Here is an 18,229-nt window from a genome sequence, read left to right as displayed (position 1 = left end):
TTGTCGATACGCGAAGATGAAAGTGCCGCGTTTCAAGGGAGCCATCGACGTCGTCGTTTGGAACTCTGTGCCCTCGGAGTCGAGTCCATCGTTTCGGCCCGTGATCGATGATCGTACGCGAACGTTGCGCGTTTTGTATTCGTCGACTCTGCCACCGAACGAACACGAACGCGAGAACGGGCGAGTTGGCGACTTTTTGCGCGCGCCTTTTCGTAATTATGCGTTTGTTGCGTGTGTCCTACGTGTCGGTGTATGGTACAGCGCGACAGTGCGTTTATATAGAATTTTTACAACATTACACCGCTTAATTAATATAATATCTTTCTCACGCGCTATGTATAGTATTTACAAGTAAGAAAGTTGGTAGTTTCGGGTGCTCGGAGTGGTTCGGATTGCCGACGAACGGGTGCGACGAAAGGACCGTACGCGGCCGAGGGGAAAGGGACTGGTGGGGAGTCGCTGGGTGGCGAGGACGGTGGTCGGCGACGATCCCGGAGGATCGAGACGATCGAGGAGAACGAGCGTACCGGGATCGAAGCGACGCGAATGCGCGACGATATCGTCGTTAATGGAGGACGTTGGGCGAGAGGTAGAGGGGGGGGGGGCCGAGAAAGGCGAAGCGTCAACCTACAGACTATGTACAGGCGCGGGGGACGAGGGTGAGGGAGTCTGCGCGGTCCCCGGCGTGCCAGGATTTTGTTGCACGGAATAGGAGTTGCTCTGACGGGTGTGCTGTTGTTGTTGTTGTTGTTGTTGTTGTTGTTGTTGTTGCTGTTGTTGTTGTTGTTGTTGTTGTTGTTGTTGTTGTTGTTGTTGTTGGTGATGGTGGTGATGGTGATGGTGATGATGATGGTGGTTCTGGTGTTGGTGGTGGGCGGTTGCGTGATGATGGGCGATGGTGGCGTGATTCTGCACGAGGTTCAAGTTGAGGGGGTAGGATAGGGGGGAGCCCAGGGCCGTTGCGGCAGCGGAACTGCAGGCACCGGCTCCGGGCCCCACCGGGCTCAGTGCATGCTCATCCCCGCGTGCGGGTGGTGGGCCGATCCCGCCGGCACGGATGTTGCGTGATGATGCGGATGGTGCATTAGAGGAGGGAGATGCGGGTGGTGGGGATGGTGTGGGGTCAGAGGCGGCGGGGTCATCTGTATTGGGGTCATGGGCGTTGTCGGCTGATGGCCGAGGCTGGTGGTGGTCTGGGATGCGGTGTTGTTGGTGTCCTGGCCCGCCGCCACCGCCGCTGCCGCTGCCGCCGCCGCCGCTGCCGCCGCCGCCACCAGAGCTTGTTGCTGTTGAGCCTGAGCCGGTTGTTGGCCCGGTTGTTGCTGCTGCTGCTGCTGCTGCGGCTGCTGCTGCGGCGGCGGCGGCGGCTGCGGCTGCGGCGGCACCGAGCTGGAAGTGGGACTCTGCTGACTCCCGTTGTCCTCGCTGTCGGAGCAGGACTCGGCCGACGAGCTCCCCGCTCCCCCCTTGCCCTTGCTGCCGCTGCTGCTGCTGCTGCTGCTGTGGGTCTTGACGTGCTTCGCGAGATGGTCGCTGCGCATGAACCGCTTGTTGCAGACCGGGCAGGCGAATCTCTTTTCGCCGGTGTGGGTTCGAAGGTGCCGCTGCAACTCATCCGAACGTGTGAACCGCTTGCCACAGAAAAGCCAGTTGCAAACAAACGGTCGCTCACCAGTGTGCCACCGTAAGTGGGCCTTCAGATGCGACGTTTTCCCGTAGACCTTACCGCATCCCGGTATGTGACAGCTATGGATGTTCTTCTTCCTGAGATGCACGCCAGCCGGACCGAGCCTCTCGGCTTCTTGACAGTTTGGACAGTCGCAGGTGGCCCTGCCGGTGTAACGTCTTTGCGAGCGAGGGGACGGGGCCTGGCTGACCCCGCCAGCCCCGACGCCGACGCCGACGCCCACGCCGACCCCGACACCGACACCGGCACCGCCGGTACCCTGGGGGCTGCCGGCACCGGCGCCGGCGCCCGCGGTCGCGGCCGCGTGATGATGGAGCCCGAAACCGGGCGGGCCACCCGGTAGCATAGATTTGTACGTGTCTTGCAGGAGATTGTGACCGGCGGTGGTCGCGGTGGTCAACAGATGATTCCCGGCGAGGGCCAGACTGGTCGAGTAGTCGGCCGAGTAGTTTGCCATTTGGGCGGCGTGGACGCCGACGCCGACACCGACCGTGCTGCTCACGTCCAGCCATCCGCCGGCGGTCGCGGCCCCGTGCACGTCCCACCAGCCGTCGCTCGCTTTGATTCCACCGTGAGTCGCGCCGGGCATCGCGTTGAACGGCCACGACTCGTACGGGTGTCGACCGTACACCGAGCCCAAGGTCGCTCCCTCGACCTTCCCTAGCAGGCTGCTCTGATGGTGGTGCGGATCGCTCGCCGGTTGGGCGCTCGCCGTACCCGGGAAGTACAGGTCGCTGCCGTATTGGGGCGCCGTGGACGCGCACGATGTGACCGGCGCTCTCGCGTAACCACCGGTCGTGCTCCCGGCGCTGCTCGTCGCGGCTGGTCTTTGACTGACTCCGGTCGTAGTGCATCCTCCTCCTCCTCCTCCTCCTCCGCCTCCTCCGGTTCCTCCGCCTCCCCCGCCGCCACCGCCGCCGCCGCCGCCGCCACCTCCTCCTCCTCCTGCTCCACCGCTGCCGCCGCCTCCACCGCTACCGGTGGAATGCTGCGGCGAGCTCCCGCTACTCTGCGGGCTCTTTTTCCACGGATGGAAACCTTTTCCAACGGCGGCGTCGGCCAACGGCGGTGGACTCTTGCTGCTCAGCTTGTTGCACTGAGCGGCCAGCATCGCCAACGGTGTGCCCCGTAGCCCCGGATGGTCCTGAAACGAGAAAAACGAACGATCGTATTACCACTCGGCTCGGTCTCTCTCTCTCTCTCTCTCTCTCTCTCTCTCTCTCTCTCTCTCTCTCTCTCTCTCTCTCTCTCTCTCTCTCTCTCTCTCTCTCTCTCTCTCTCTCTCTCTCTCTCTCTCTCTCTCTCTCTCTCTCTCTCTCTCTCTCTCTCTCTCTCTCTCTCTCTCTCTCTCTCTCTCTCTCTCTCTCTCTCGAGTACACCGTTTCGTTACGACGAAACGCGTTCACCGCGAGCAGGTGTTACTCGACGGAATTGCGGCCCTCGACTCTTCCCGATACGATTACGCAAGACGATAATAACGAGTTTCGAGCCGGGCTTCGCGAATTAGGCGCTCGCTGCTCGGTCCGCGCGTATCGATCCGACGAAATCGAGCCCGCCCGATCGAGACGGTTTCTCGAGGTAACGCAGCTCGTAATATCGAAATACGGCGAACGAACGCTGTACGCCCGGGCCATAATCGCGGCCGAATCGACCCAAAAAAGAAACACGGCCCCGCTCGCCACCGGCCACCGGCCGCCGTTCGCCGTTCGCCGTTCGCCGGAACCGAGTCTTTCCCCGAGGGTGTATAATGACACTAAATTGCCGCTCCTATCCTAGAAGAGACGGCAGATTGCCCGAGAGAAACGAGACCGGGGAGAGGACCGAACGACGCGACTCGATTTCGAGCGAGTTCGATCGGGTGCACCGGATACGCGACGGACTACGGCGACGACGCGAGTTTCCTCCTCCTGCGAATCGTCGCGACGTCGTTTCGAGGGACGAAAGACGAGCGGACGGTCGGTGGCTACCGAAAGGCTGGAGGCTGGGAAGGGTCCGAAGCGGATTCGGACGTGGAAAGGTAAAGGCAAAGGGTCCGCGGAAGCGGCAGGAAATTAAAGTCTGGCGGGCCGCGCAGCCATTAGCAGCCGGCGCCATCGAGGCGACACGCCCCCACACGGTTCAACCTTGCACCAACACCGACCAAAGACAACGCACCCTTCGACTATAGGGACAAAGAGGGGAACAGAAAAAGAGAGAGAGAGAGCCCTACCGATCCGTGGTCACCCCGTCCCGTGACTTCGGGCAAGGTTGCCAGGGTAATAACCACGGTTGCGGTCATCGGCGAACGCGGACCTCTTTGCTCGTTCCGTTCTTTGAAAAAAGTCCCGGGGTCGTTCGAAACGGGTCGTCGACTCGAATCTCGCGCCCCGCTCGCTCGTTTTCTTCGTCGCCACGACGTTGAGAACGAAATAAATTTGTTCGCGAGGTTTCGAGTCTTTCGACGAAACGCTTCCGGAGCTTCCGAATAGGTTCGAGGAAGAGGGTGTCGAACGCTGAACGGGCCGCTTCCCGAGTCGTCGACGAATAGGAAGGTGGCGGTGAGTTTCGACCGGCTGTGCGTCGTGGCTCGCGCCGCGAGGGGTTGAAAGACAAAATCGTTCTTCCTGGTCGCGCGGTTAGGGCGAGAGCCCGGCGAAAAGGGGAGAGAAGATAGAGGAGAGACGGAGGGCGAGCCCGGGGAGAGGGAGAGAGTAGGAGAAGAGGAGAGGAGGAGAGGAGAGAGAGGAGGAGAGGAGAGGAGAGAGAGAGAGAGAGAGAGAGAGAGAGAGAGAGAGAGAATCTCTCGACCGGTGGTGTACGGACCACGCCCTCTTCGAGCTTCGTGAGTGCAGGTTGTAGGCAAGCTACGTATTGATCCGTCGGAACGATATGACAGTGGCCCGGTGGAGACAACGACGTCGTCTCTCGATTAGCCTCCTCCGGGTTCGGTTTTCGGTGTAGGCCGATGTTGGACGGCGATCGAGGCTGCGCTCGATCCGGGCAGCGCTCCGTGGCTGGACGAGCGCGCGGGAATACGACTCGCCGTTCCAGCTCGTTCGTACGGATTTATTCCGGACGATCGGGTAACGAGAAACCGCGGAGAGCGCGTTAATAGGGTTATCGATTAGAGAGATATTAGCCGTTGGTTCTGGCCGCTCTGTAATTACGCAGGCAGAACGAAAAGAAGTCGTTATCGCGTGTCGGCAGCACGAGCGAGGCGCCTTCGAGTCGGCCGATATACTATACGTAGCGTTTACTCGACTTACGGGCTCGCCTCTGTACGGGTACCTGTCCTCCGTCAATTACCGCCATTCTTCGCGAAGCTTTTATGTTTTATGCACGGTGCCGGGCGCGCGTACACAGCGGGCTCTACAATGCCTTTTCCTCGATCGCGAAACGGGATTAGTTCTTGGCCGCGTAAGCTCCCCGAGCGTACGAGGATCGAACCCACGGACTTCTCCCGGTCCGTCTCCGTTGGTTTCTTCCACTTTTTACGCAAGCTTGCAACCCTTGCGTCTCGTACCAGAGGTACCGATGCAACGTAAACACCCGTTACCCGGTCCGCGGTGTCCGTGCCGTCTTCGTCGATTTTCCGCGCACAATGTTCGACCGCTCGTTCCGGCTAGGTCGGTTCGTTTGCCAGTTTCGCGGGCTCCCGTCGGCACGGTCGAAAGAGATCCATCGCGGCTCGAGGACGGTTCGAGTCCTCTGTTTTGGCCGCGTGACGTCACGCCCATCGCGGTCAGAGCCAGGACCGATAACGCCTTCGGCCGTGCCGCGCATAAATTAAAACCGGGTAGCTTCGTTGTCTCCCTCGCCTCTCGGTTGGCTACCTTCCGAGAAGCGAGCGACCGACGTCGTTCGAATCTTCGCTCGTAAAGAGCCGGTGGACGCGAGGCGTATTTCCGCGACGAGGGTAGCGAAACGCTCGAGGACGCTCGAGGACGCTCGAGGACGCTCGAGGACGCTCGAGTCGCGATGCTCTTCTTTGGGCCGTCTTTCGAGTTTGCGCACCGTTCGAGATGTCCTCTCGGGGTATTTTACGCTCGAGTTGACCGCCGATGCGCGTCGAACCGCGTTGACGGTGCAACGAACGGGTTTCGCGACGCGTCGAAGATCCGTTTTCGCGACCGGTTGGAGAAAATCTCGTGTTACGATAATTTGTTCGTGTTACCGAACGCGAAAATAGTACTCTTGCGCGATAAAGTATCGCGTCGTTGACCGACCGCGATATTCGATACGTTTCGAAGAATCGACCCACCCCTCTTTCGGAAGAGTCGAAACGCGAGAAGAAAAGTCTCGTCGCGCAATACCGTTGGACGGTAAACGGTACCGTGAACCGGCAAAATAAAACGGGCCGGACCAGTATCGGGGGCTGGTGGCGGTAGCCACGCGACAGCTGGGCGCGGAAGCGACGGTGGCGACGGAGACGGAGACGGAGGCGGAGGCGGAGGCGGAGGCGGAGGCCGAGGCGGAGGCGGAGGCGGAGGCGGAGGTGTAGGCGGAGGCGGAGGAGGTGGAGGAAGAGGAGTAGGGGGAGACGGCGGGGTTCGCTCGACGGCGAGGGTGCGAACCCGGTAAACCGGGTGGGGTGTCGATCCAACGGGGGCTTGCGGCGAACCGCATCCGACGTCTACGCGTCGCGCTTCTTCGCCCGGCGTATCGGCCCGCGTGTCCGCTTCGCCGCAAATAGAGTCCTCTTTCGTTCCCGGGAACAAAATTGCCGTTTCGGAGTGAGAGACGGTCGCGATCGAAACGCGAATCCTCCGAAATCGAGTTCTCCGTTACGACTGGAGAATCTCGGCTCCCTCGAAAAGACAATTAAAACCGAGACATCGGGGGTGGAGGGGGCGGTTGGGGGGCAAAAACTTTGAGAAGAAGGTCGGTCGGTCTTTGTCCGGTAATAGAGCTGGACGCGAAATTAGTCGGCGGTCTTTTCTGGTTTCCGTGTAAAAAGCGTCGGTCGGTTCTCGGGAGCCATTGACCGCTGCCTCGCTGGCACCTGCCTCCGGGACACTCTGCTTTTCTGATTGGATCCACCTGCGCCGACGGTGCGCCAGCGAGCGACCGACCGACCGACCGACCGACTCTAGAGGCAAACGTTTTTCCGAGCGTTCGTCGCGTACCCGTGGACTTATCTCCACGGGACCCGTCGGTACCCCTCGACACCGCCGCGAAATACCCATAAACCGTGCAATAAAGGTTTTTCGTTTCCTGGGCGCCGCGCTCGTATCGCCCGGTCCCTGGCGTTATACCACGGCCGAACGGGCCACGCGCAATCTTAATATCGATCTGGTGTTCCTATAAAAGCAACGCGGCGCCGGTTGTAAAAATAAGCTCTTCCGTAACAACTTGGCGCGGCAATAAAAACGGCCGCGAGCGATTAAATTAAACCGAGCGTGTGCAACGGTTGCCCCCCCGCGCGAACATTTTTCGTATTTCCTGTTAATTGCCCGCGGTTACCCCTTCCCCGCGAGCCCTTTGGCGGGAGAGACGGAACGGCCCCCGCGGGCATATCCACGAGAACGCCGCCGCTGCCGCCGCCGCTGCCGCCGCCGCCGCTGCCGCCGCCGCCGCCGCTGCCGCCGCCGCCGCCGCCGGTGAAGGGGTGTCGTTACCGCGTACCGTCGAGTCGCGACGTCGTTGTCGCAAATACGGTCGTCGCGACCGGTGGCCGCCGCGTCGCGGCGATCGCGGGGATATCACGACCGCCGCGCGGCTCGCTCTCGATGCTAATTATTTGTTTATCGGTCTCCGCATGCAACTGCGTCGACACGCACGGCTCGCCCGGATAAACCGTCGCTACCCACCCTCCCTCTTTCTCTTTATTCGCGCAACTTATTACTCGCTCGTGCGTCGCGTCCGGGTCTAATCGGATAGCGATCGCCGTTGGAGAAACGAGGCGAAGGCCCCGAGCCCGGGACCGAGGAAAGGAGAAGAGCCAACGTCGATCGAAAAAATGTGCTCGGTTTCGCTCGTTCCGGTAGGCGAGGACGGAGGCTCGCGACTCGACTCGACTCGACTCGACTCGACTCGACTCGACTCGAAGGTGATCCTTGGACCGTCTGGATCACCGACGGGGAACGGGAACGGGAACGCATCGCGCGATCGTCGATGGAATCGTCTCGACTGGGAACGCTACTCGCGGTCCGCGCGTTTAACCGTCGATCTCGACTTTTTGGCGGAAGGGAATCGTTTGCGGGCCGAGACGAAATGAATTTGTAAACTAGCACGCAACCGGCTACCGTGACAAGGGAGAGAGTCTTGGCCCGGTCCGGTCCGGTCCGGCCCGGCCCGGCCCGGTCCGGCAATTGGTCTCCCCCGACACCGAACAAGATGGCGCTACGATTTCTTGCCGGTCGGTGTCCTCTCTTTTAATCTCGGGGGCACCGTCGCGTCGTGCCGCGTCGTGCCGCGTCGTGCCGCGTCGTGCCGCGTCGTGCCGCGTTGTGCCGCGCCGCGACACTGCCCCCTCGACAAATGGATTTTTAAGTCGGGACCGTGCGGCTGGCTGGTTTGCGTGCCCAGTGGCGATCAACCGTTCCTCTCGAGGCGCGAATTTCCTCGCGCGGAAACCAAAGGGAGAGGAAACCTCCGCCGGTGTTCCGCGAGCATAGATATCGCGAGGAAAGGGTATTTCGGGCGGTGTTCGGGGTCGCGTCGACGAAACTCGAAATCGGGGTCGAGACACGGCCCGTTTCGTGGCTATTGGGAAACGAAGAGACAGGGAAGACGGGACGGATAGAAGCTTTCGCTCGGAACGCGCTGGATTAATAATATTATTCATGAGTGAACCGAGGCTGCATCGCGACGCGGGTCCTCCGTTAGCTCCCATCAAACGGCAGCTACCTGTTATCCTCCCTTCTAAATTATGTTTTTTAATTAAATCCATCGCGAGAGAACGACTCCGGCGGGTATCTCTTTCCCGTCCTCGCGTCCCTGCGTCCCCGCTCCCTTTATCGCCTCTGTCCGGCGCGTTACGAAAGGTCCGATCGTATATCCGAAAAAGTCTACCTCTCTCGCTGTATAACCGTGGCCCGGGGCCAAAACAGGGAGCTACCCAAATTTATTCGGCTATCGAGCGACCCTGGCCTCGGGAGGAGGGGAGCAACGGGGGTTTCTTCTTCGCCTTTGCCTTCGCCTTCGCCTTCGCCTTCTTCCGACCCCCCGGCCCGTCGCCCCTCTTTTTGCCCTTCCGCGCCGCTCGGGACGCGGAGAGTTTTTTGGCCCCGATAGAACCCCGCGTTTCCCTCGAGACAAATTTCAAATTGCCCTTGGACCTAATGATTTCCGGGTACAGAGGGACAGAGTCCGTGCGCCCGCGCGCGACCGAGCGGGGGACTGCTTTGGGACCGAAACTGCCCGCTCGACGATGTCGACGAGGACGAGGACGACGACGACGTCTAGGAGAACGCACGGCCTCGAGGAACCTCGTCGACCGGTGCTACCAATTCATTAGCACTCGTAAATCTGTCGCGCGCGACAGCCCGAATATTAAGCGGGCATTATCGGTCGGTTATAATTCGTGGTCGGTTTAGCGCCGTACGTCCTCCCGGGACCCTCGGACGAATCGGAGGGAGATACACGAGCTCGGACACGAGGTACCTTTTATCGCTTCCGGTGTGCGCGTTCGTTCGTTCGTTCGTTCGTTCGTTCGTTCGTTCGTTCGTTCGTTCGTTCGTTCGTTCGTTCGTTCGGTCGCGTCGCGTCGCGTCGCTAACCTCGATCGCTTCGGATTCTGCGCCGTGGTTGCCGCGGTTGCCGCGATTGCCGCGGTTGCCGCGCGAGCGACGGACAACGGGGTCGAATCTAAGAATACAACGCGCGTTACCGAATTCTTGCGCCGATTCGAACGATTATCGCCAACCAACTACCAAAGTTTTCCCAATTACGAGTTCGTCGAGTCAAACTGGACACGTCCGTCGATCGACATGTCCGTCGATCTCGAGAGAGAAGAAGAAATCGATAAAAATTACGAACGCGATCCACGTTCGAAATCGAACCTTCCAAAGGTAACATTTTTTACTTTGCATTTCCGTTATCGACGTTGACGGCGTTCTATCCGATATACGGAATTATTCGTGTCGGAAAAACGAGCGTTCTATTATCGGAAAATTCCCTCAACCGAACCGCCTTGTCTTTCTATTAGTAGGGATAATGGAGGTTCTACCCCCGTATTCTCTGTATTCATAAAATATTTGCGGTCGTCTCTTGGCTCTTGACACAGGTATAACCCACATTGCCGGAATACCTATATCGTTTACCCAATATTTTCATATTCCGTCGAATACGATCGTTTTAACCCTCCGAGTGCACGTGACCCTCCTACGAGGCGGCCAATTTCTTTCCAACGAACCTTCGTTTATTTTTCGCGTAAGTGATTCATCGTTCCGTAGCGACGAATATCGATTCGAGGATGCAAAGTTAATCCTTGATGCTTCTCCGAACGCAAAGTACCGTATCGACGAACGATCGTTTCGGAGATAAAAGACTCTTCCGTTGCGTATAATGTAAAAAAATGTATCGAGTACGAATCTTTGTTTCCGCGAGAAATTAGGGACGACTGATTTTCTCTTCTCTTTGTACGTAAATTGTTCCGTTTCGCGTCCGTTCGGACAAACGGGCTCCGGAGCTCGTAAATAAATTATTGTTCGATCGATCGGTATATCGCGTTCGTCGGCGCCGTTACGATAGACCGATGGCGCTAGCGGAATCGCTCCGTGGATCCCTGAAACGAAACACCGGCCGTGTACGTTTCGCGGGAAAAGCGATCGTTGGTACCGCGTCGGTGACACCGAGTCTCGTCGTTTCGGCTAAACGAATCGACGAAACCGCGGCGAGGGAACGGGGAACGGGGAACGGGGAACGGGGAACGGGGAACGGGGAACGGGGAACGGGGAACGGGGAACGGGGAACGATCGTGGTAAACGTCACCTAAAGTACCTACCGAACGAAACCGTGCCGTGTCTCGCGGGATCGAGGTCGAAACGTACCGACCCGACAACCCGAATCGATTCGCATCGAAACGCGATCGGTAAGAAGACCCGAATCTCGTCGAGCCGATTATTTCGAACGCGTTTCTCGCGTTCTCCGAACTCGTACGGTTTCCTCGGGTACTCGTGAAACGAGACGAGTACATTCCGCGTGATTCGTACGCCGTTCGCGCGATACGTTCCTTTTTATCGTAGAAGCTGGAGGAGAACGAACCACGAAACGGGAACGGTTGAATCGAGTTGGTCTCGGTGCGAGAAGAGGGCTCTTTCGAGGGGAGGGGGCGATCGGTTTTCGGGCAAAAATCGCGACCCGTTTCCCCGGGACCGTTACGTCTTCATTAGGATAACGAGGCCGGCGTAAATCTTACCGGTTCGCGGAGTTGCGCGTGCTTCTGGAGTATCTGCCCCTCGAGCCGAGGGACGGAAGCAGTCGGCATTTGCATCGAGTAATTTAGCGGTACATAAAATTCTGCAGCCAATTAGCGGCCGAGTGTCCGATCTATCGCCCCGGCTAGTCGTTCGCTCCCTCTAGAATGCTTCCAATTTCGGAAAGGTGACCCCCTTTAGCCGGCGTGGATCCTCTTTCGACGTCCAACCTAAACCGACGGCCAGTTTCGTCTCTTTACTGCCGCGGCCTCTCCCCCGTGCGAGCCCCAAGCTCCACCGGTAGTTACGAACGACAGCCGGACATAAAATTCAACATTCGCAGAAAAGGTGGCCGCGTCCCGACCAACGGACGCGAACCTTGCTTTCGCGTTCAATTAAATTAACCTTACGAGGGTAGTAAAAGTCGTGCGCCTCGGTTGCTTACTTTTCGACCGTTTCGCCTTCCCTTTCTTTCGATCCCTCGCGCGCTCCGAGTAAACAGATCGCGGAATTTCCGCGAGCTTTGAGCACCGCTTTCACCGTCCGCGAGCACCCGAACGAAACGAATCGACGCTCGAGATTCGAGCCGTGGAAACCGCCGCTTCGATGCTCCTCGAGAAAATCGAGTTCGAAAATACTCTTTCTCTCGCGACACTTTTACTCGGAAATGGCCAAACGTAGCGCCAAACTACAGCTACGACGAAACGATCGAACGCTGTCGTAGAAATTCGGCCAGCTTCGCTCGTGCCTTCGAAGCGCGTCAAATTTTTCGAGCGACAGTCTGCGCGATATCGCGCAAACGGTAAATGTGCATTACGCGACGTTATCGACGAGGTGGATTTGAGAAAAATTGTATCGAGGTAAAAGAAGAATTTCCATCGTCGAGTGGAAAGACCGTATCGCTATCACCGTTCGCGGTGACCTATTTGCGCGAGCTAGGGGTGGAATCGACTTACGAACCAGCAGCGTGTTCCGCGCGCAACGAATAATTTTTCCTATTTTCGTTTTCGTTATTTTTACTCGGCGATACGCGGGGAAAACGGTTCGAGAGACGGTTCCCAGGTGCCGTTTCGCTCTCTAGGCGTCTGCAAAGGATGGGTGGAGAATCGGTAATTCTGGGCGAAAAGAGAGACAAGAAATAAGAGGAAACGTAAAGTTTTTTTCCTTTTACGTAGAATTACCCCCTGACGGGGGGGGGGGGGGTAGGGTCGATTTTCCGATTCAGCCTGTATCTCGAAGAGGATCCGTGGCGGCGATATTTTCCACGCCATTTGTCGAAAAGTTCTATCGCGATCCGAGGGACGCTTCAGGGGCGGAGTCGCGAGCGTGTCTTTATTGTTCGGTCGGGTAGAGCAACGTGGTCGATCGTTCGATATATTATATTATTCGGCTGCTAGATCAGGCCGCCGAAGGATCTCCTCGCCGTCCCCGTATATTCGATATTTTATCGGCATTGCTGCACGGTGGTCCCGGTCGGCGGCTTTCTTTCAATTACGAAAGTTTAAGTAAATAGCGTTGGTCCCGTGGACCCGGGAAACGGAATCGTAGGACGATAAATTAACCCCGGTATTAGCATTTAAACGATCCGGCGTTGATCTCGAGGACCCTCGTCGTCTAGGAGGACGCGATGCCCGCACAATTACCGCGAAAACTCGACGCTGTGAGAAGTTCCGTCGAGGAGGCGACATCTGGCCCGGACGAACGTCCGCGACGCGCCGCTCGAGCCGTTCGAGCCGTTCGAGCCGTTCGAGCCGTTCGAGCCGCTGATGGATGAACCTTTTGACGGGCCGATCGGTTCGCGTCGCTGAAAAAAGCCGCGTTCTGTGTCACCTGTCAACGATCACCTCGACGACGGGACGCTTGGCCAACTGTCGTGCCCCTCGACCGGCTAAATCGATCGAGTCGTCGTCCTCGTCGTCGTCGTCGACGTCGACGGTTGGAAAGCCGAGGGAAAAACGGTACCGTAGGAGGGCGAGGCCTGGGCGCGGAGAACGCTTCGGGGTGCCGAAAACGCGCAAACGTTCGCCGAAGCGAGCCAAGGTCCGGGTTTCCTGGCAGTGGCCACACACGCGGGTCTCACCTGTGCCCGGTCGATATTATTTATTCGTCGTTTTCGCGAAACGGTCGTTGATACGGGAGGAACGCCGATAGAGGCCGTCGTAATTTAACCGCGACCGCGTTTTACGAGACGTCGAAGAGGCCGGCTGGAGGCGAAACGGTAACCCGGCGAAATTCGCGAACGAGCGAACGAGCGAACGAGCGAACGAGCGAACGAGCGAACGAGCGAACGAGCGAACGCGCGCGAGCTGATAAATTTACACCGCGCGGCATACTTCTAACGACCCAAGTGCTCCTTTTACGAGAGATGCTTACATTGAAACCAAGATACGCCCGATATAGACGCGAGCTCGTTCTTCGTAATTACGTCCCGGAATCCGACGGAGACGAGAGACCGCGTACCAGACGCGGTCTGCACCTGCGAATATTTACGTTCAATTAAAAACTCGTAAACACCTAACACCGGCTAAATCTAAATGGACCCGAACGAGCACGGGGTTGCTCGAGTCCCGGTCCGCGTCCCGGCTCCGGAGTCACGGTTGACGTCTTCCTCCTCGCGAGCGGAGCGGAGACCGCGTCGCGTGTCGAAACCGCGGGACGATGCTCGCCCTGCCGCGAGCACCTGCCGCGAGAGAACTTTCGCAATCTTCTACCCTCCGTGGCAAAAAATGTTCCAATTTCGGCCCGGTACCTTAACGAGGATCTTACTCCCGAATCGAAGCCAATTGGCTCGCATTAAAATAATTGCATTTTTCGGCACGGATTTCCACGAACCCTTTAAATCCCCGGGGGTGAATCGGTAAAATCGTTCGCGTTCGAACCGAAGAGTCACCGAACGCACCGGCAAATTCCGAGAACGGGATCGCTGGAAACGATGCGCGCGATACGAGTCGGTGGTACCGGGAGCTCTCGACGACCTCCGGAGGAGGTTTCGCGTTCGAAACAAGAACTGTCCGAGATCGCTTTTATTTTCGCGTTTCGCTCGAGTCAACGGGCCGAATGGAACTTTTCCGTGGCGTCACCGTCAAGTACGCGCGCGGCGTCCGCTCGTTCCACTCGCGGCAACGAACTGCCACTAAATCACCTTTGGCGTACCGTGAACCCGTACGTTTCGTCGGACGTAGGTACCGCGCCTAGACCCGAGACCCGAGAATCCAATTCCGGCCGAGCGTTCGAACATCGAAAATACCACGATGTTTGAACAAATACTCGAACCGGTACGAAACATCGAACATTGGAAAAGAACGTTCGAGTTGTCGAGATTTTTCCGCGCGAAAAATTCGCCGTCACACCGTCACGCCGTCTCCCCTTCCGTTGGAAACCGTTCCCCTGTCGTGGCCACCGCTTCGAAGAATACTGACGTAAACTAACGACTAACGGCATTACCATCGCGAAACCGCAATTTATGGGCGAAAAGACGGATTTCTCTCGCGTCGTGAACATCGCTCAGAGGCGTTCTTCGTAACTTCTTACAGTACTCGCAACACCACGGTGGGAAGCATTTGCATCGTAGTCGAACGCTTCTGGTTCAAGATTCTGGGAAAAGGACGCGGTGGTTAATTGCCGCGTGGTTGTTCGCTCGCGAACCGAGAAACCGAAAAAGCTGCGCTCCCGGCCAGCTCGTAACCGGTAAACTAGGAGACCGCGCGCTTTCTCCGAGCGCGAATTATACGCGTAACGATTATAGGTATTACGCGCATGTAGCGAGCACGAACGAACGCGGCCGGCTAGAAACCGCTAAGGAGGACCACGGAGACCGTTTAATTTCCTTCCCACCGCGGTGTGGACACGCTCGATTACCGCGCTTCTACAAATACGCCAACCGTTTGTAACTAGGTGGTTACGATCTTCCCGAACTAGCGGTACTCCCCGAATTGGGTAAAGAACGCTCGATCGATGTACAGGGTGTTGCGCCCGAACCGTCCGAACCGCCCGAAACGGAACGAATCTGTTCGAAGAAACGAGTCGAGAACGTACAGAGATGTTTTTCTACCGAAAGCAGGAGGACCGTTACAATTTACAAACGGGACCGACATCGAAACAATGTGCGCGTGCCCCGTGAATCTTTCGTTCGTAAGTTAGTTTACGAGTATCCCAACGTACGAGTATCCGATGCTGCGATTCTTTCAATTTCGAACGAAATTCTTAACAATTTTTCGAGAATTCGATCGTCTCGATCGTCGAGATCGTCGAGATCGTCGAGATCGTCGAGATCGTCGAGATCGTCGTGTCGAACGCTATCGTTATTGGTTCGCGATTTTATTGCTTCGTCGTATCTCGAGTAACGATCGCAACGATGTACATACAAAGCACTCGTATACCGTTTACTGGAAATAAAAGACGCGATGCTTTCCCCAAACTGGTAAATAATCGTTATTCGTGAAATAAATTGTACGCGTCCCTGACTCCGTCAGTGTCGAAGCACTTACCTTATCTATACCCGCCTGTTCATTAGTTACGATAGGAAAACGAAGAATTATCGTATCCTATTGTTTCAATTTGTAAGTGTTTCCTAGGCACCTGGCTTTCACCGTTTGCGAGTTAAACTTTGTAGAATTATTTTCGGTCGATATTTGAAAAGCTCGAGGCGCTCATCTCGGGCATATTTTCCAGCCTATTTCGAGAATACGAATGGAACGTCGATCGAAAACGAGAGAGAAATGTTTGCGACGATACGAAAACGTCGAGCGCGTGCTGAAACGAAGAGACGACATCGAACGTCTCCGATGACAGGTTGAAATAATAACGCGTTGGAGTAATTGCGCGTAATTTCCAATAATTCTCTATTTTCCTACCGCGAACGATCAAAGGTTTGATAAATTGGCCTACGACGTAGCGATAAACGGTCGCGAATAAATAATTGTCGTTCGTAAGTCGGCCGATTCGGTAAATGGAAAATGTGATCGATCGAATCAACGTTACGAAACGAAACGGACGATTATCGATTATTCCTTGCGTAACGTATCCGAAGGTGCTCGTCGAAAAGTTTTCGGCAAATTTCAAGTATTCTTTCTCGATTCTAGACGCGTTTATCTTAAAAATTCATTTACGCGAACGTCCTTGCGTGTCGCGCATTTGTTTAGATTAGATACACGCGTTATAAATATTACGGTGAAATGGTAACTAGAAACGAGTAATTATACCGGAACGAATAAAGAAAAACGCTGGAAAAATGGTAGCTGCGGCTGTACGTTTTCCAAACGGGTCGAGTGCCGAGTAATCGTCCCGATGAGAGTAGCGAAGATACGTCGTCACTTCGGATGTATAAAAATACGAGAAGATGCATCGAAATCGTAAGATTGCCGTTTCGAAAGGACGGCAACGCGGAATGGTGGACCGGTACGCGGCGGATCCAAGAGCGGATCCAAGAGCGGATCCAAGAGCGGATCCAAGAGCGGATCCAAGAGCGGTAGGGACCCCGAGAACGCGGACCGAGATCGAAAAAACGACGAATCTTCGAGCCGGCACTCGTACACCGACGTTGAACAAAATCAACCTCGTGTAACGTTCGCGTTACGGGAGAAAACGTCTTCCCGATAATTGGCAAGGATCGCGCGATCGTACGGAAACCGAGCCGGAGCGTTCTGTGTCGCGGAAATATCCTCCGGAGCAATTATCGGCGAAACGATGCGCACGGCTGGATCTCGGGAAAATTGGTTCGCGTGTCTTCCGCCAAGAGCTCGCGCAATTTATAGCTTCATCGTGCTTTCGTATCGTAGATTCGCGATATATATCCTACGCACGCGCGTGCACGAGCACGAGCACGAGCACGAGCACGAGCACGAGTGGAAGCACGAGCAGGAGCACGCGGTCGTAGCAAGCTTTTCCTCGATGCACGGTTCCGCCGCGTTCCGAGATTATGCAAATCGCCACGGTTAACCCGACCGCCAAAGATTATAATAATTTTTCAGCTGTCATGTTTCGTTTGTAATGATCACGATTTCCCGAGCGATAACGCGGCTCTCGGCTCGGGCGTACGTGCTACACGAAGCCCGGTGCTGGTCTCCGGCTAAAGCGCGTTCGTTAACTTCCACGGCAACACGCGGCGAGCTCTCGTTTAGAAGAGTCCGCTCGTTGAAGCCAAGTTTCGCGGGATGAAAAGGCACAAACGCGCGACAAAAGTTCGAGGATCGCGTAATCGACCCTGCGATAGAATCGGTTTCAATTTGCTCGTGTGCGAGCCGTCGGCGGCTTTTCGAGCGGACTTCCGAGTTACGTTTAAATATCGCGCGGGCCGGTAACGACGTTTAACGCGAGTAGATCCAATTTTCGTGCAGTAGTTTCGCGCGTCGAAACGGTCGAGTGAAACGCAACGAGAGGAATACCGATTGTACGCGCGGCGAGTCGATCGGATCTTCTCACGGTACTTTTACGCGTTGAAATATCGAATAGAACGCGACGAAAGGAATACGCGATGGATCGCGTTATCGAACGATCTCGACGCCGGAACGCAACCGTCCGTAGAATGTGTTCTTGCGAAGGTTACTCGGAGAAGAAATCAACCGCGTACGAATCGATTCGCTTTCGTTCGCTTTTCTACGATGAAATTTCTCCGAAAGTGCTCGATAAGAGCGAACGTTCCGTCCGTTCGTTATCGATCTCGAAAGAAGGATCGAACGAATCGACCGCTGCGCTACGATCGGACGCCGAGTTAACCGTATTTAATATCGGAACGTACGTACTCGTTATCTAAGTAGAGCGTATTATTACGTAACTCGTACGATGGAAATGAAAAAAATGTATGCACTGCTCTCTCCGACGTTACTTCGCATTTAGAACGAACAGGAAACCGGATAATAGTTTCGTAATCCTCGTGATACGCGGTCGCGACGAGTCGACGATGTTCGCGTATTTACGCGCATCGCGTTTACCAGATATTCGAAGGACCGTCGCCGAAGGACTATCCGTATCGTTTCGGGTAGTTTTCGATTTCGGTCGGTCGTAGAAAAAGTGAACGAGCGCGATCCGAATTACTCCGAATGCGTACCGTGCGCGTACGGTCCAGAGTGGCGCGAACGTGGCCCAAAGTTTGCTACCTAACGCGCGTTGAATTTCTAGTCGTTTCCAGCTACGCGAAGAGAGAGTATCGCGATTCGTGTAAATAAATAAAAAAAGTCCTCTCTTCGTGGATCGTCCGAGGGCCCGA

The 18,229-nt window shown here is 56.3% G+C and overlaps 1 protein-coding gene across 1 annotated transcript in view; it reads right to left on the bottom strand.

Moving 5' to 3' along the window:
- Positions 1-498: 498 nt before the first annotated feature.
- The window catches only part of Sp1 (transcription factor Sp8), a 34,383-nt gene continuing 16,652 nt past the window's right edge, over positions 499-18,229 (bottom strand). The window contains exons 2-4 of the mRNA XM_076324606.1: positions 2,621-2,831; positions 1,673-2,569; positions 499-1,604 (exon numbers count right to left, since the gene is read on the bottom strand). Coding sequence (XP_076180721.1) covers positions 628-1,604; positions 1,673-2,569; positions 2,621-2,831 — 2,085 coding nt within the window. The 3' untranslated portion in view covers positions 499-627. The remainder of the gene's footprint in view (positions 1,605-1,672; positions 2,570-2,620; positions 2,832-18,229) is intronic.

Source organism: Ptiloglossa arizonensis, chromosome 12, assembly GCF_051014685.1.
Source record: "Ptiloglossa arizonensis isolate GNS036 chromosome 12, iyPtiAriz1_principal, whole genome shotgun sequence".
Taxonomy (NCBI): Eukaryota; Metazoa; Arthropoda; class Insecta; order Hymenoptera; family Colletidae; genus Ptiloglossa; species Ptiloglossa arizonensis.
The sequence above is the reverse complement of the archived record's forward strand: the minus strand, read 5'-3'. Positions and strand labels throughout refer to the sequence as shown.